This window comes from Vanessa cardui, chromosome Z, assembly GCF_905220365.1.
Source record: "Vanessa cardui chromosome Z, ilVanCard2.1, whole genome shotgun sequence".
Classification (NCBI taxonomy): domain Eukaryota; kingdom Metazoa; phylum Arthropoda; class Insecta; order Lepidoptera; family Nymphalidae; genus Vanessa; species Vanessa cardui.
The window spans coordinates 16,931,763-16,948,006 of NC_061154.1; the positions used below are offsets into that span (position 1 = coordinate 16,931,763).

The 16,244-nt window shown below is 39.7% G+C and overlaps 3 protein-coding genes across 3 annotated transcripts; 1 reads left to right on the forward strand and 2 right to left on the reverse strand.

Annotated features, from left to right (window-relative positions):
• Positions 1-209: 209 nt before the first annotated feature.
• LOC124542852 (alpha-mannosidase 2-like) lies at positions 210-5,523 on the reverse strand. Its single transcript, XM_047120738.1, has 6 exons — positions 5,490-5,523; positions 3,675-4,456; positions 3,509-3,601; positions 3,240-3,434; positions 3,049-3,160; positions 210-2,973 (listed from the first exon to the last, which is right to left on the reverse strand). Exons 1-6 carry the CDS (start codon positions 5,521-5,523, stop codon positions 299-301), a joined length of 3,891 nt encoding a protein of 1,296 aa, XP_046976694.1. The 3' UTR covers positions 210-298.
• An 874-nt stretch (positions 5,524-6,397) lies between these two features.
• On the forward strand, positions 6,398-10,812 carry LOC124543155 (breast cancer anti-estrogen resistance protein 3 homolog). Its single transcript, XM_047121226.1, has 6 exons — positions 6,398-6,469; positions 6,673-6,900; positions 7,032-8,032; positions 8,735-8,903; positions 8,980-9,157; positions 9,237-10,812. Exons 1-6 carry the CDS (start codon positions 6,464-6,466, stop codon positions 9,596-9,598), a joined length of 1,944 nt encoding a protein of 647 aa, XP_046977182.1. The 5' UTR covers positions 6,398-6,463; the 3' UTR covers positions 9,599-10,812.
• Positions 10,813-11,301: 489 nt separating this feature from the next.
• Positions 11,302-16,234, reverse strand: LOC124543117 (protein DDI1 homolog 2). Its single transcript, XM_047121174.1, has 10 exons — positions 15,740-16,234; positions 15,249-15,452; positions 15,100-15,166; positions 14,743-14,901; positions 14,570-14,668; positions 14,338-14,500; positions 14,067-14,256; positions 13,033-13,101; positions 12,781-12,869; positions 11,302-12,704 (listed from the first exon to the last, which is right to left on the reverse strand). The coding sequence occupies exons 1-10, from the start codon at positions 16,005-16,007 to the stop codon at positions 12,624-12,626; spliced, it is 1,389 nt and encodes a 462-aa protein (XP_046977130.1). The 5' UTR covers positions 16,008-16,234; the 3' UTR covers positions 11,302-12,623.
• Positions 16,235-16,244: the final 10 nt, after the last annotated feature.

A 16,244-nucleotide genomic window follows, 5' to 3' on the forward strand; every position in this document is an offset into this window, starting at 1 on the left:
AAACGTATTTTGAATCTATTATACAAACTTTTATACAAATTTAAATTAAAACCTTTAGTTTGATTCGTTAACTTCATAACAGCGTTGAGTAGTCTTGTCCAAATCAGTACTTGTAACTAGTTTTAAAATAAAATAAAGTATGAGATTTTTATTTTGTTTTATTATACAGGTATTTGGTAAAAGCGCGTGCTTCTATGTATTATATTTATTATAAAGTCAATTTGTTTCAAGTAACTAAAAGTTTTACAAAAAAATGTTACAGATACCAATGTGATGGTGAATAAAATTGTAGTAATTATTACAATTTACTAACATTTCCGAAATGTATTCGTAAGGTGGTAATTTCCATAGACGGAAAATTATCTTTATTCAAAACATTAACAGGGATGCCTTCGATCGTACCTACCAAATTAGTTTGATACACTGCAATTACATTATGAAAAGTCTTATCTAACTTAAGCGTTTCTTCTCCGTTACAACGAACAGTTATGTCGTGCTTTATTAGACAAGTGAAGCTCTGTCTGTGGAGCGTCATCAATGCTGTGTTTGGAGAATATTTTTCTGGAGTTCCTCTAACCAGTATTGTTCTGTAATTTATGAGTGTTACATCACAAGGAAATGAGTTTTTTACGAGAGGCCTGAAAGCATAATGACAAAGATTGACCTTGCTCGTATCTATAAAAAAAATATCCAAAAGGTAATTAAGAATATTGGCAAAATAATTTGCGGAAAAACTGGGCAATCTCACGCTGTTTTTATTCGAAGATTTTAAATACTCATTTGTTGGCTCGACACAACTTTCCAGTAAAATATAATGAGTATGAAATGTAGCACTATTATCAGCGAGGCCTTCTCCTGAACCTCGACCGTCGTCAAAAAGAATTCGTCGATCAAGCATCACAATTATCTGGCCCTCTTGTAGAGCCGTGACACCTTGGGCGTGGTCAGTAACAACTGTCAGTCGGTTCTTGTGATCTTGTATGAACACCATATTGGTCATAGGATACATGTTGGATTCGATACGTCTGCTAAGGTTAATAACGCGTGATTTGTAGTCAAAGCCGTTATTGTCTATAGTGAGTTCTGGAGGGTTACCGTTGCCTATGTCTGTTTTGATTGAAATAAATATCTCCAATTCTCTATTTTTAGGTGCAATCTCGTAATCTACTTTCGTTTCAAATTTAATGGCATCAGATAAAGGACTGCTCATCAGGTTAAATATTTTAACCGAATGTTGGAGAAGGACTCCGTAAATCGATATCAATTCTGTCGTGATCTGTCCCGATATAATCATAATGCTCTTTGATTTGAAGTCCAATCTGAATGGTGATAGAATATCTTGTAAAGGTTTTGAGTAATTTGTATTGAACAAAAATATTCCGGCATTTTTAGCAGAACTTCTAAAGGCACCGAAGTCGACGAGGACGAGTTTTTCATTATTTGTCGTTTTATCGATTACAGTTCTTAGGAAACCTGTGTATTCGTCGAAGACGAGTCGCTGTTTGTAATTTTCGATTTGTATATCGCCCACTTCTACAGGTCGAACGTCAAAATAAAAATTATCAATGCCATCAAATTCACATACTTCGCAATATATAGTAGAGGCACTCTGTGTGTTGTCATAAGTCTTTTTAATTTTAAACAATTCAAGAGTCATCGGCGGTACCACAACGACAAAGGTAATTTTAAAAAACTGCTTTGATATTTTGATTTTGTTTTCATAGTTAAATTTCCAAATAGGGTTGATCTGAATGGTCACATCTTTTTTATTGTGGTCTATGACTCGTATGTTGGGGTGTCTGGTCATTAGTTCAACTACTTCAGTTCTTTCACCATTTAGGGAATTGAATATGTATATATGATCACCTGGCGTAATTGATTTAAAGGAAGATATGAATTCTCCTTCTCGATAAACATATTTCTCCAAATATGTTTTATTTTGGCTTGCTTTCGTACTGAGCAAACTTGCCGCTACTTCTTGTATTTGCCAGCAATCTTTAGCTGTACTTAGAATTTGAGAGTGAACGTATCGCTTCGCGCCAGTAGTGAGCGTTCCGGACACCACGTGATTGTCTTGGAGGCGTGCAACTACCTCCCTTGCATTAAGTAAACGTTCGAAATGTTTCGAAGCGTTGTATGCTTTAAAGACATCATAGTTAAGAGCAAAAGAAAAAAGGATTTCTGTACTTCGTAAAGTTGATTGCAGACGCCTTAATAAGATTTTAAACTGTGGCCTTGACGTATAAAGCCCTGTCCAATAAGCTGGACTGCCATCACTGATGTCGGCGAAATTCTGAAAATCTCCTTTCAAAGTAGGTATAGGTGGTTGGCTTGACGAAACTGCTTCGAAATAATCTTTGGATGTGCCAAACTCGATAGTAGCCTTATAAATATCTCTATTATTGTTTACAAAACTAGCAATTTTTTCATAGTTATTGTACTGATAATCGAATTCTGTTTGAAATTCGTAATGGAACGGTCCACCAAGTGGTGCCACAATCACGTTGTGCGACGAAGTAGAACCAGTCTTTGAATACTGTTCAAGTAATCTTTCAGATTTTTCTTTAACGTTAAATGTATTTATGTCAAGGTTGTTATTATTATTAGCAAAGTTGAATTCGGTGGCACATATTTCACCTTGGGGCCCGCAAGCTTCAAAACCAGCTGAATTGAATTGTAAATAGTGAGCGAGGACAGAATGTTTTGGATAGCGATCATTACCAAATTTTTTGAAGGCTTCGTTCAGCTTTGTCTGTGTATTTTTGTCGTGGTCCCAATTTTGAATCCATATAAAGTCAGTAAATTGATATTCAGTAAGGAATTGCTGCCAAGAGTAATGTAAATTCGTGAATACTAAATTCGATATTCCCGTCGCAGATAAAAGATAAGGTATAGTAGAACTGTGGGTCACACTATTCGTCAACCACGCTGCGTCCGGCGAGTAATTCAAGTTATGCTGCAGCCACTGGTGACCTGTGAATAAAAAATAATTGGACGCTTTCAGTTTATCACGTTAGCACAACATTTTTAAGATGTTGTTTTGATTACCTTCCATTAGTTGATGTATGATACCGAATATATGTGATGTAGATTCGTCGGTTTCGACCCACATCCCAGTCGTGACTTCGAGTCGCCCTTCTTTGATTAACCGACGGACTGCCTGTATTAAGCCGTCTAATAAATATAAATTATTAATTAATGAAAATATATTCATATATTTTGATCGTACAATCACATACCGCTCGACTTTTTGGCCGGGCACCCTTCCACCATTGACTCAAATGAGAAACTTCATTCCAAGAAAAGGTTAAATTTGGATAAAATTGAAGTTTTTTGACCACGTTTGATATGATGCGATGCACTGTATCATTATGTAAACTTTCGAAGGGTCGCTTCCATATTGTATGAACCTGAGACCTTGGTATTAAAATAACCTTAAAAAGTATATTTATTAAAGTATTTCTACTTATAAATAAATATATACATAACAGGTTGACTATAAACTTACTCTTAATGAAGGCCATTTGGGATTTCTCATGAGCGATTCATAGCGACTGTCATAAACTTGACTCCAAAACTGTTTCTTTGCCATCCACGGCGCCTTTAAATTTAAATGATTTATAAGAATAATTACATTAAAAAAAGCGATTATAGCTATTTACACACACTCTCACCTCAATGTCCATACGTGAGTACTTCTCTTTCCCGTCGATATCGGCTTTAGCTTCATACAGATCTGTGCAAAAATAAGGCGGCCCCGATTTATTGTAAATGTTAAAGCCTGATTCAATCACCATAGGTGCCTCTTCAATGAGAAAGTCAACCTTTTCTAAGTTTGGATCATAGCTTGAATCGGTCGTCTGAGACAGCCGCGTCGTGTTGGCTCGTGTGTCGGTGACGTCTCTAGTAACAGAGTCAGTATTGTATTTCAAAATACCGTTTACAAATTTGTGATTATCGATGTTTGTTGCTACGTTGTCTGGAAAAAAAATAGGTCTTTTTTCAGACGACGGCGTGCTGTGCTGCTGTAGTTCGTCAAGAGATGAGAAGAAATTTGAATCATTAAAAACATTGTTGAGTTTTACATTATTATAACTCATGTTTCTTACGAGGACCGCTTCGCTATCGGGGAATATGAAGTTATCTTCGGTGTAACGGATAACGTTAGTGAGGGCATCTCTTGCCATCCTCAGGTCATAAGGATTTAGGTTTTCATTTTTAGCAATATTCATTCTAGAAAACATTGACCTGCTCTTTGCCGTATCTATAGAAGATAAGATTGTGGATATTTTAGGTCTTTCCATTCTGTGCACGACTGATTTAACTTGCGTAAACCGGGGATACATCATTTTCTGAAAATTTAGCTGCGATTTGTTACTAAGGGTGAAGTCTGCATTATTATCATGAAAGGGTCTTTGCACCATCTTAGTTTGATCACGAACGATTTTTCGAAGAGCTGCAAAACAAGATATTAATTAAAAAAAAATTTTAGGTACATAAGTTTAAGCCGGAATTTTATACCAAATCATTCTAGTAAATGGCCATACTTTTTTCATAGCAATCACTTCCCAGAACAAACACTAACATAAAAACAAACTCTAACTCATAAGGTTTTGTCTTGACTTTAATAAGCATATCGCTGACAGCAGACGGACAGACAGCGGGACGAATCAGACTGGCCTCTGCTGACTGGCTGTTCGCGGAACAATCGGTGTTTGAATGTTTGGACTGAACAATGTTCAATAAAGTATTAAGTTTCTTGATTTGTCCGTTTTTTCCCCTGTTTTGATTTACTATCCAGTACGCTGAAATGTAAGCATCGTAAGTGTACTTTTGCGGACAATGGTGATTACGACACGAATAGGATATACTCAATCAAATCATTGTAATGTTCTTATTTTTTTCTGGGTAAATATTAAAATTTAAAAGATTTAATATTTATTTAGTCGTTATATTTTCCTAAATATTAGAGTTTGATTTGAGATTAATTTTCGTATAAACTTGTAACACCCAATGATTTAACCCCATAGGAGATAAATTTCGAAAATAAATATTAGGCCCACTTGTGTCGATCGTTTAAAAATTATATTGATTAGAAGAGGTAATGTAAAAAGTTGTTTCTAATATTAATAATCATACATTGGTATTCCATAATTTCATCCTGGTCGATCTTGAATAGTCCCTAAAACATATTTTTATACTTTATATAATAGACAATTTATAAAATTTCACTGGTCAACAAATTTGTATTTATTTTTTTATCACATGAAAACTTATATCAAATGGAGAATATACTAGGGCCACCAAAATAATAATATATCAATGAAAAAAAATGGGCACATCAAGGTTTTCTTGTGTAAAAAAAAATACATTTTCATAAAAAGTAAAAAAATCAGCCACACAGAATTATTTCTTTATATGTAATGAATTCTTATGATTTACTTGAATATTTGGCTTTCAGCAGATCCCTATTAAGTCTGCTAGCATACCTGGACTTAATTTCTCTTGAAACCGCTTCTCCATTAAGGAAATGTCTTGGTAGAATCTCTCTCCTTGTTCGTCACTCACAGCACCCAAATTGGCCGAAAATTAATCCAAATGAGGTACAGCATATGTATTTTTATTTTCTCGTTTCTTATTTACGATCTAACAACTATCGTGAAATGTAATTTTGCAACACAATAGTCAATCAGTCGACTAAATTATACAACAGTTATTTAAACAAAGGCACGTAATATAGGAGGTCAGAAATTAACATGTTTTTAGTTATTTGTCAGTACCTAAACCAGACTTAAAGAAAGTTGGAGTGTTGTGTTGTGTGGATGTTTGTATAAAATTAGAAGACAAGGTAAAAAATATGTAGACCCCTTACGAATTCGTAAGACATCAGTAACTGTTGCTCGAATCTTCTCGTTCAAAGATCGAGTCACGTGGCCAGGTTTAAAGACGATAGAGGGACCGTAAGATGAATAACATTTACCTGTCCATAAGGCACGAGTAGAGATCATATAGGGGCTTGGCGCGGTACAAGTAATTCATATATTTGTATTTAATTAACCTGGATATGAAAATGAATAAAATTGTTTAAAGTATCGACTAGATAGATTTTTTTATCTTACAAAAGAAATTCTAATAACCCCTCGGAAAATGTTGCAGAATAAGATGTAACCGCTCATTAAAACAAACAACGAGACGTGTATTATAACGGAAAAAGTCTACATAAAGTAAGTGGAGGTCAGTACTGTGTATTTCCGTTAAATTGCCTACAGATTACAAAACATGGCTGTTTACGCCTGCGTTGCAGTTCGGTGCGAAGTTCTTGCCTTTCCGTTGCCAACATGTAAGTAAAATAGGGCGGGTAATGTTATTGATCGGGCTCAACCCTCAGCCCCACTAGCGCGCCCCTCGCGAGAGCGCCGACTCGCGTAATATATCAACATTGCATTGAATTTACTATTCGCATATGATGGTGAGTAAAACTTATAACTTTCATATTAACGTGACAACGAAGTTTAACATTAACGTTGATTAGAAGATACAAGGTCGATTTTAGTGTAAAACAGTGATTACAATACATAAATACATTTTATTTTTGTGATCGAGTAAATATATGAATTACTTAGTCTATCGATACAAATTAACGTGACAGTTATTAAGAAAATGTATTTGTAGGATACAAACGCGATGACAACGTCCGGTTTGCTAGAGTGGGAGCTCTCCCTGCCATCTGATCAGATAATATCACACGGCTGGTATCACGGAGCACTCAGCCGGACGGCAGCCGAGAACTTGCTGCAGCAGGACCGGGAGTTTCTTGTCAGGGAGTCTTCCTCTCAGCCGGATAATTTCGTGCTAAGTTGCCGCTCCAACGGACAACACCTGCACTTTGTGATCCAGAGGGTGAGCATCTACGTTTTGCGTGTTTATATTCGATAATAATGGTCCATAAATAATATTTTACTAATTGTATACACGTGCCTAGTGTTTATACCCAAGGAAGGTTGCAATAAAGTGCTCATGCTATATTTCAGATAATCGTCCATCCGGATACAGTTTTTGAAAGATATCAGTATCAATTCGAGGACGAAGCCTATGACACTGTTGCAGATCTCATAACATCATACGTTGGGTCGGGGAAACCGATATCGGCAGCATCTGGAGCTCGCATTCAGTACCCCGCCAATCGAAGTATGCCTTTAACTAATTATATATCGGGCGAAGACTCGGGGGCTATGGTGTCACCGAATGGCGAAAGCAACTACGGGAATGCATACAGCCTTTACAGTCACTTTGCTGCGAAGCCTGGTGGATCTCTGCGAGTGCCTTTCAAGAAACAACGGTCACATTCGTTGACGCCGATAGATATGACTCAGCACGTCACGCACGGTAAGAGTGCAAGTGCCGATGGTGTTATCCAAAGTCAAACAATTAAGCATGCGAAAATTTTCTCGAGTGAATCAAACTCTAATTCTAACACTTGGGACGTCAATCTGCCGACGAGCCCTCCTGCGAAGCCAGCGAGATACGAGGGCCCTAAGGCGGACGACAGACGACTGGAGCTTCACAGACTATACCATGTTTCCGGATCGGATTCCGGCAACGGTTCCGGCGACTCTACACAAAGTTCAGCGCACAGCGACCCGAATAACAAATCGAGGAACGAACCTGACTACAACCTCGTGAATACGCCAACTAACAAGCTCCAGTTCGACTTTGAACTGACAGAAGCGAAGCTCCTGCAATTGGAACATTTAGATTACATTGTAGAGTCACGGATAAATCTTGAAAATTTCCAATCGCAGATCATACCGCCCACACTGACGAAGCCCTTGGAGTCTGAAACATTACACACTATAAAGCTGTTACTGCGAACATCGGGTCCACGAATACTGGCAAATCATATGACTAAAGTTGATCTGCATTTTCTCTTGGAAGAATCCGTACAAATAGAAAAACTTGATAAAACTGCGACGGGTTTGGAGCTTTGCTTTCTTCCTCAAGGACGTGCTCTGCGGCTGGACGTTATCGAAAGGTAAGTTATTCGATGTAGTAGATTGCACGTACTTAGTGGACTATGATAACTATCCGTAGTATAAGATACTACAACGGTATTTCAGTATTACATGTTATTAACATACTATTATATTAACATCTCGCCTCATTGCCTCCACTGGTGATAGGAAAGCTGGTTCGTTTTATGCTCAGAGGATCGGAATTGCGATTCAACGGTGAAATCATGCTAGCATCCTGCTACCATTACACGTGGTTAAGATTTGTACTGTAACTAGTTTTAGTTCATATTTGTATATATTTAAGTATTTAATGTTATTAAGTATACAGTTAATTAAAACCTGAGATGGCCCAGTGGTAGGAACGCGTGCATCTTAACCGATGATTTCGGATTCAAACCCAGGCAACCACCACTATATATATGTGCTTAATTTGTGTTTATAATTCGTCTCGTGCTCGGCGGTGAAGGAAAACTCCGTGGGGAAACCTGCATGTGTCTAATTTCATTGAAGTTCTGCCACATGTGCATTCCACCAACCCGCATTGAAACAGCGTGGTGGAATATGTTCCAAACCTTCTCCTAAATGGAAGAGGAGGTCTTATCTCAGCAGTGGGAAATGTACAGGCTGTTACTTTTTACTTTTATGTTATTAATTATTCTTAAGTTTATTTATTATATGGATGATTATTTAATCAGTATATTATTGTCATTATTACTTTGTAGGGTAGAAGCATTCCGCCTGTTAGTAGCTGTAACAATTCTTACTTGCCAAACGGATAGACAGAGAGCAGATACAATAAATGATTGGATACTCTTGGCTATTGAAACCAAAACGGCTCTAGGTAATCTTTACGGATTCTCAGCTATAATGTTCGGCTTATGTATGCCTCAGGTAAAGTTTAGAACCTAGCACATTTAATTAATTTTATTATAACGTAACAAGGATTATTATGTAATAATGTCTGCAGGTGGAGTGCTTGGAGAATGCTTGGAATATTTTAAGACGAGCTTATACCGACAATGCTTTTATGTTTGAAGCGAAATTAAGGCCGTGTTTCAAGAGCATGAATGAGGGCACGAACCCTCTTCCTCCCAACACGACCACTCCATACGTTATACCTCCTGTCCTGTGTTTTCATTTATTCGGTAAGTTCAAAAAATATTGTAATACATCCAAGTTCTCTTTTTCTCAAATAACGTGATTCCTGATGGCGTTACATTTCAGACGGCGAAGGCGGAGGCCTGATGCAGCCGGACGACTCGTTCGCCACCAGCCTCATGAACAGCCTGGAGTTCGACTTCAACGCGACGGCCGCTCACCTCGAGGCGGCGCGACTCTTCCCGCAACAAGTTGACATGTTCAAAAGGAACGCAAGGACCGTGGTGCAGGAGATGTCTTCTCTCGGGCCAATGTTAGACCCGATACTGTTAGAGTTATTCAAGACAGAATTTCATATCAATTTTCTGTGGGGCGAACGAGGCGCTCTCACGGGTCCTAACCAACGTTTTTCCCGATTAACGGACATACTTACTGCGATGGCCTCCAAGTTAGCGAACCAGCCACCAGACGGCGACGACGCTTTGTAAACGGCTCATATATACAGTGCACTATACCGCATTTTGTAAACATTAGTTCGTGCAACGAATCTATAGCATTAGACAGTCGTGTATAGGAAACGCGTAGGACAAGATAAGCCAGCCCGTAGGAATGATAACATTGACTTCAAGACCAGAACTGTGCTTGTGTCAAATTATCCCTAAATGTAAAAAGATATTAGTCACATAACATTCGATCAACATGTTTGATCTAAGGACGTTGTAATATAAGTATCATTTTTTAATGTATATTTTGATAACTTTGTATCCATGTTCCCGTGTTACAGAACACAGTACGCAGGAGACACACCTGAATGTCGCTCAATTTCTATGAACTCGCACGAGACCGATTGCAATAATCCATTCACTTCCAATAATCATACAACTGTATTTTAGTCCATTTTTGTACGTTTTATATAAAATAGATCCAGCAATACATTGTATTAAGTATAGCATTTAAAAAAAATCCTTATCTAATGATAATAATTATCACGTCGTATTTAATCAAAGATTTTGTATTTATCAATGCGACGTGCGCAATCGCTCTCAGCTGGTGAGACCGGTGACCACGAGCGGTGACGGCAGCAGTCATAAAAAATGTAAATTAGAACTATTTAACCAAAAGTTATACAATGTATATGAAACGTTTAATGTCGCAAGTGGTTCGTACAGAGAACGTCGCGGGCCTTCGACATTAGCGAGTCTAGCGATAAGCATTATACTATATTAACTAGTACATTAAATGTGATAAGCAGGCAAACCGCATTTATATCATAAGGTCGACCGTTCATCGATTCGTTTGTGTAAATAAACATAATGAAGATTGTCGTCTCGCCTTACTTTCCCTTGAATTTCCCGAATTTCTTCGAGATTATGAATGACGTGCTTTTGTGGCGCGGAAATATCCAGAGATGCGAATTCCCAATGTTGCGCTGCGACCTGTGATATCGAGTTTGACATGCGCTTGTAATTGCTGTGCGTTTGTATGTTGCGGTCGCGCGCCTCACTGGCGAGGCGACGCTGACGCTGGCGAGCCAAATTCCGTATAGTGGTATGGATGGCAATAGATACGAAACGATTAGGCTGCGTCAGTCTCCGTGGTGGTGCCTTTTTGTCAATTTGTAAGAAATAGGCCTTAATTGTTCGGCTTAGTTACTGATGCTGATCTAAAGAATTCTGCTGAATATTACGAAAACCGACTGACATCTAAGGCCCTGCAATATATTTTTTGTTCATTGTAAAGTGTGTGTTTGTCTTTGTAAAGAGTACACTTCGAATTTCCGATCTGCCAAATACTGGAGTCCAATAATGTTATTAAAGCAACTTGTTTATTATTATAGCCAAATTTATTTGTTAGCTTTAATAGTAAATTATTTGAATATACATCAATTTAGTTGTTTGACATATGGCGCGCCTCCAGCGAAGGCTATATTTACAGCAAATGCCTTCAATTGTTTTTTCTGTCGAAGCGTTGTAGCTGTCAGGCGCACCGGGGCCACCACTAGTCGGACAGAGTGGACTCGCATCGACACTTAATTGTTATGAAGGCGACGCACGAACAAGTCGTTACCGACATTCAGTCGGCGGGAGCGGATTTTGTGTTAAGAAAGTTAAATTTGCAGTAGGATTCTTGACACACGTGAAGGTACAGGAGTGGGCGCGTCGGAGCGGGGACGTTAATGAGGCAATATCGGTACAATGCAATAACTTTATTTATACGGTGTTCAGTGAAATACAAAACTTTAACAAAGGAAATACTTAATTTTAGAACAATGTAATTAAAATATATTGTAAATATAAGTTCTTACTGAAAATAATATAAAATACTTAAGAGTACTACAGTGTGGTGTCTGACGTAGCGACATCACTTCCACTATTACGTTCACACGCAAGTAACCAGAGGCCCCTCTCCCTGTGCGTCGCGAAGGCACAGTGTTAAAGCTAACACAGAGTACAGCTCTCACGTTCACTAATATTTGTAATTAATTATAAAGCCTATGTTAAACCCAATTGTATAATGTGTATCCAAAAACGACCCCGCACTTACTTTTACATTTAGTACAAAGTCCGCAAATAATTACAACTAAGTCCACACAGTACACCCGTCACACTCAGTATTGCTTTGGACTCCCGAGCGTCAGCGCGTCGATATGCATCGTATTATTACTGCGGCCGGGCGCGCCCAGCGGCGCCGTGACTACTAGACGGGAGCTCCACACCCCTGCGGACGGCGCCTTCGACTCTAACGCGTTCATGGTGGTAGCTCTACAAAACACGCCACAAATTACAACGTCGTAATAATCTGATCTATATTGAACTTGAGGCCGGCCCATAGTTTTGAATTCTGATCACAACACACGAATCGGCCAATGATACGTGAACAGAACCGACGTGCCCCCTCTGGCAATCATATCGGTCATAGTCGGGCTCTGATGGCGACCGTTCACTTACAAAACTAAAATATAGTGCACTTTCACTCAAGCCTTTACATTAAAGCAATCACGGATCCTATTTCAAAACGTTAGGCCTTTCCTGTTACTGTTTACTTAAACAAATGCAATGGTCGCAGTCGCGGGCTCTTTCGAGGCGGTGGCGCTGTGGGTCCTCTGACTCTGAACCCGAAATGACCCCTCGAGGACTTGGCTCAATTGCCGTGTATATCGATCGACATAAATCCTTTACAAATGCAAGTGTATAAGATTGTTAAAAACGTTAACATTATTGGCTCGCCAGTCGGCTGGTTGCGAATGTCGGAGACACTTGAGCGTTTACAGAGGAACTCGTACAGAGTGGTGTTAGCAACTCGAACAAGTAGGAGACGAAATATTTGTGAGTCCGGCGAACGAATCCAAGTTACAAACACATAATTATCTAAGTGAAGCTAGCCGTGGGCTTAGTTCGAATGATTCCTAAACAGTTAATCGCAGCAGCTGACACTGGCTGCGATGCATCAGTCGGGTCGCGGCTTCGGTCCGGCGAGGTGTGCGGCTCCAGGGCTCCGGAGAGCGGAGACTTGCTAAAATTTGAGCGACTTCGCGAACAGAGCCACCGTGGCCTGCGTCTTGTCGCCGTTGAATCGCCGCAGCTCCACGACAGCCTGCAAATTATTAGGTGTCAGTTCAGTTCAACGATCGACAACAGCCACCCGACCACGCGCCAGCGACGCTCGTTACCTGTTCCCTGGTGAAGCCCAGAGCGACGATCTCCTCGACGTCGGTCTCGCCGAACGTGTCCGTGGGCAAGATCGTTACGCTGGGGTTCACTGCGGCAGAATTATTCGAATGTAAATAATTATTTGCACATTGTTGTCGTATTTATTTAGATCTCGGGTGTCAACTGACTGAACCATCAGAGAGGTCGCTATGTTCTACTCTGTGCGTGTGTGTGTGTGTGTGTGGGTGTAATCGTAAAAGGATCGCACTCACCGATTCTCTGCGTGGTCGTCTGTCCGGTGCCGGCAGAGCTGGCAGGCCGCGGGGCTTGATTGCCGGCCTCTACATGCACCAACACAAGCACACGTTTATGACTATCAATATTATAACATATATAATATGCCAATACAACTGTACAATAGTTTTACAAACGAAAGCAATTTTTCTTATAACATTAAACACTTCCAAATACCGCTAATGTCTTGGCGAGAGTAAAACGTCAATTGTACATTTGCCATTGCTATTGCTACACTCGGCTACGGATGCATGACGACGGTCAGTGCTACGGACTGGCGGACACGTGGTGAGGCTACGTCTACATCTACGGCTGGAAACTAATAGGTACGCCAAAATATATGAAGGAAATAAACTATATACTAATACATACTGTAAACATTAATCTAACAATCGCATCTCTAGTTCGTAGTATAGCAAACAGTGATACATACCCACACCTTCGAGCCACTCGGGAGATACGCGACCAGTCAGTACAAAATGAGTTATGTTTTAGTTTAGCGTCCGCTCGTCTCAGACAGCACTCGAGCTGTGACCGGCCTATGGCGACGTCACAAACGACGACGACAAAGGCTCTTGTCATGATTCTATACTTATTTTAAATATTCATTCTCTGAGAAAATTAACTTATAGTAAAACGGTCTATAACAACATTAACTGAGCAATTATCTTAATGTGGGTTGTCGTTACAACGGACTCAGGGACTCATACGTCACTCGACGTCCACGAATGCAAGACTGCAGCCGTGACCTGCCCTCGGCAAGTGTTACAACCACCACGAAGCGACAAGCAAACAAGACACTAATTATGAATATTACCATTTTTATTTTCTTTCTAAAATACCATTTTTTTGTACAGCTGTCCCGCCTTAATGACTACAAAGAACGACATTTCTGGCAAGGCGCGCGTCTTTGAGATAACCTTTGGTTCCGTGTCGCTGCGCTTGCTGAATGTGATGTTGAGGTTATCTCGGAGCTAAAATTATGATAATCACTTTCGTTTTCCGCGCCCACCTTGTTTAGACTTCTCGAGAGCTTCCCGCATCTGCTTCTCTTCGGCGTCCCTCACCGACTGTGTCACTATGTCGTCCTCGGAAATGCCCGAGAGCCGAGCACACTCTGGCAAATCTGACTCCGAGAGGAACGGCGTCTCAGTGCCCGTTGTTCCGATGTGAAGGATGTTTCTCTTCAGATCTATGTTGCACTGGAATATTACATTGCAGGCTTATGTCAAGTGTACAAGGAACGCTTCAGGTGCGCGCGTGGCTCAAGACCTAGTTCCTACCTGATGTCGCTTCAGCATGTCGAGACCCAGCAGCATGTCCATGGGTTGTTCTTCGAGCACGGAGAAGGAGGTGGTCAGGAAGTCTTTTTCGATGCGCATCTGTACCATGTGAATGCGGCCAATGATGCGCTGTACTCCAACCCCTTTCGCTATACCTGCCCATCTGTTCAACATTTTTATGAAAAACATCCCTCATTTAAAACAAATTAAAAAAAAATCGAGCATGTTATACCTCGTGTCTACTAGTCTCATGATGTTGCACCTCTCGGCACATGCAGCTGACATGATTGTGGTTTGCGCCCCGGAGTCAATAAATGCTTTGACTGGAAAACTGAAAGACAAATTTTGTGAGCACACAAGTTGACAAGCCGGTACGTGCTACGCTCACTATGCTTCTCCTCTTACCCGTTGACATGACAGTTAATGTAGAGCATTACAACAGTTCCAAATGTCTCTGGGTTGTACTCCATGGCTGCCTCCATGTTGGCCTCAATGTTCTTTTGCCTGATCTCCTCTGCTATCATGCGCTGTGCCTCAGTGTCAAATGGATCTGAATTCATCATCCTATTGGAAGTATGTATCTATGAGTCTCAGAAGTATACTTTAATAGAAATAATAATTTTATATAAATTCTAAATATAAAGTTTAAACATATTCATCAAATGCTTATTTCTTTACTGCAAACATATTTACTGTGTCAGATAAAACTATCAAAGTGTATTAACTAAATTGAAAAAGACACTAGACGAGGATTGTAATGACCTTATTCTTTGTTGTTGCCTTTCCGTTCTAGCAGATATTTGTTCACGCAGTACCGAGGCAAAGGTATCTAAAAACAAGAAACAATTTGAAATTATAATAGCAGACCAAATGTAATCTATGTACATGTATAATAAATGACTAAATCATACCCAAGTTGCCACTGAGCAGAGCATCTGCCAGTCTCGGATTGTTCTGCTTGAGTAAGGCGAGCTGATCTGGATTAGCCAAGAACATTTCTCTTATAATGCGAGGATCTTCCTCTACTGTAGAATTTCTTGATGCCATAGATGTGCTTGCTCCTTGCGGCACCTGTATGTTGCTGAAGTCAAGGTTCGCCAAACCACTTGGCAGAGCTAAAAGTAGTCTTTGTTTTTGTAATATTTTTAAGTTTTATAAAATTTATTGCTTTAAACAGAACATATGACGAAATTTTTGTATACTTCAAAAAATATATAATGATAACATTTAAATGACAATTTTATTTTTAAACAACAAATTTGATGGAAATCTCGTCTTCCAGTGCGCCGGTACACGCAATATGACAATAACAAGTGTCACAAATGACAACAGAAAAGAATGACAATGCACTTTTAAACAAACACAATGTAATCTCGATGCTTGTGCGTAAAGCGAAAGCTACCTTGGCTGGCGTCGTTCATTTTCAAGTTCGAAGCTGTCCTGCTGTGCACCATGTGGAGCATTACGACTACATCGCCATCATGTACTCCCAGTTCCTTGAGTGATTTCTTATCGTGTATCATAGGTTTCCCATTGAAAGTCAATGTGATATCTGCTGCGGGGAAACCGGATTCGATTTCACAGAATGCTTTAAAATTTTCTAATTCCAAGTCTTCCGACACGTCGAGAACGAATATTTCGTCGTTAAGAGTGCTGACCGTAACTTTCATCGTGAGATATTGATGATGCGCCGAGACTGAGTGTACTGTTTCCCGAGCAGCAGGGCGGCGTTATTTATATTTTAAGGATGACTGTCCAAAACATTTTAGTACAAATGGTATATAAAGTCCCGGTTCTTTCGCGATAATGCACGCACAAATATAAAACTTTTTTATTTGTTCTCCGAGTTCAGCCTCGAACTTCGTGAAGGTGGCAGGCAGCTTACTTCTAATGGTAGGTATGTACCA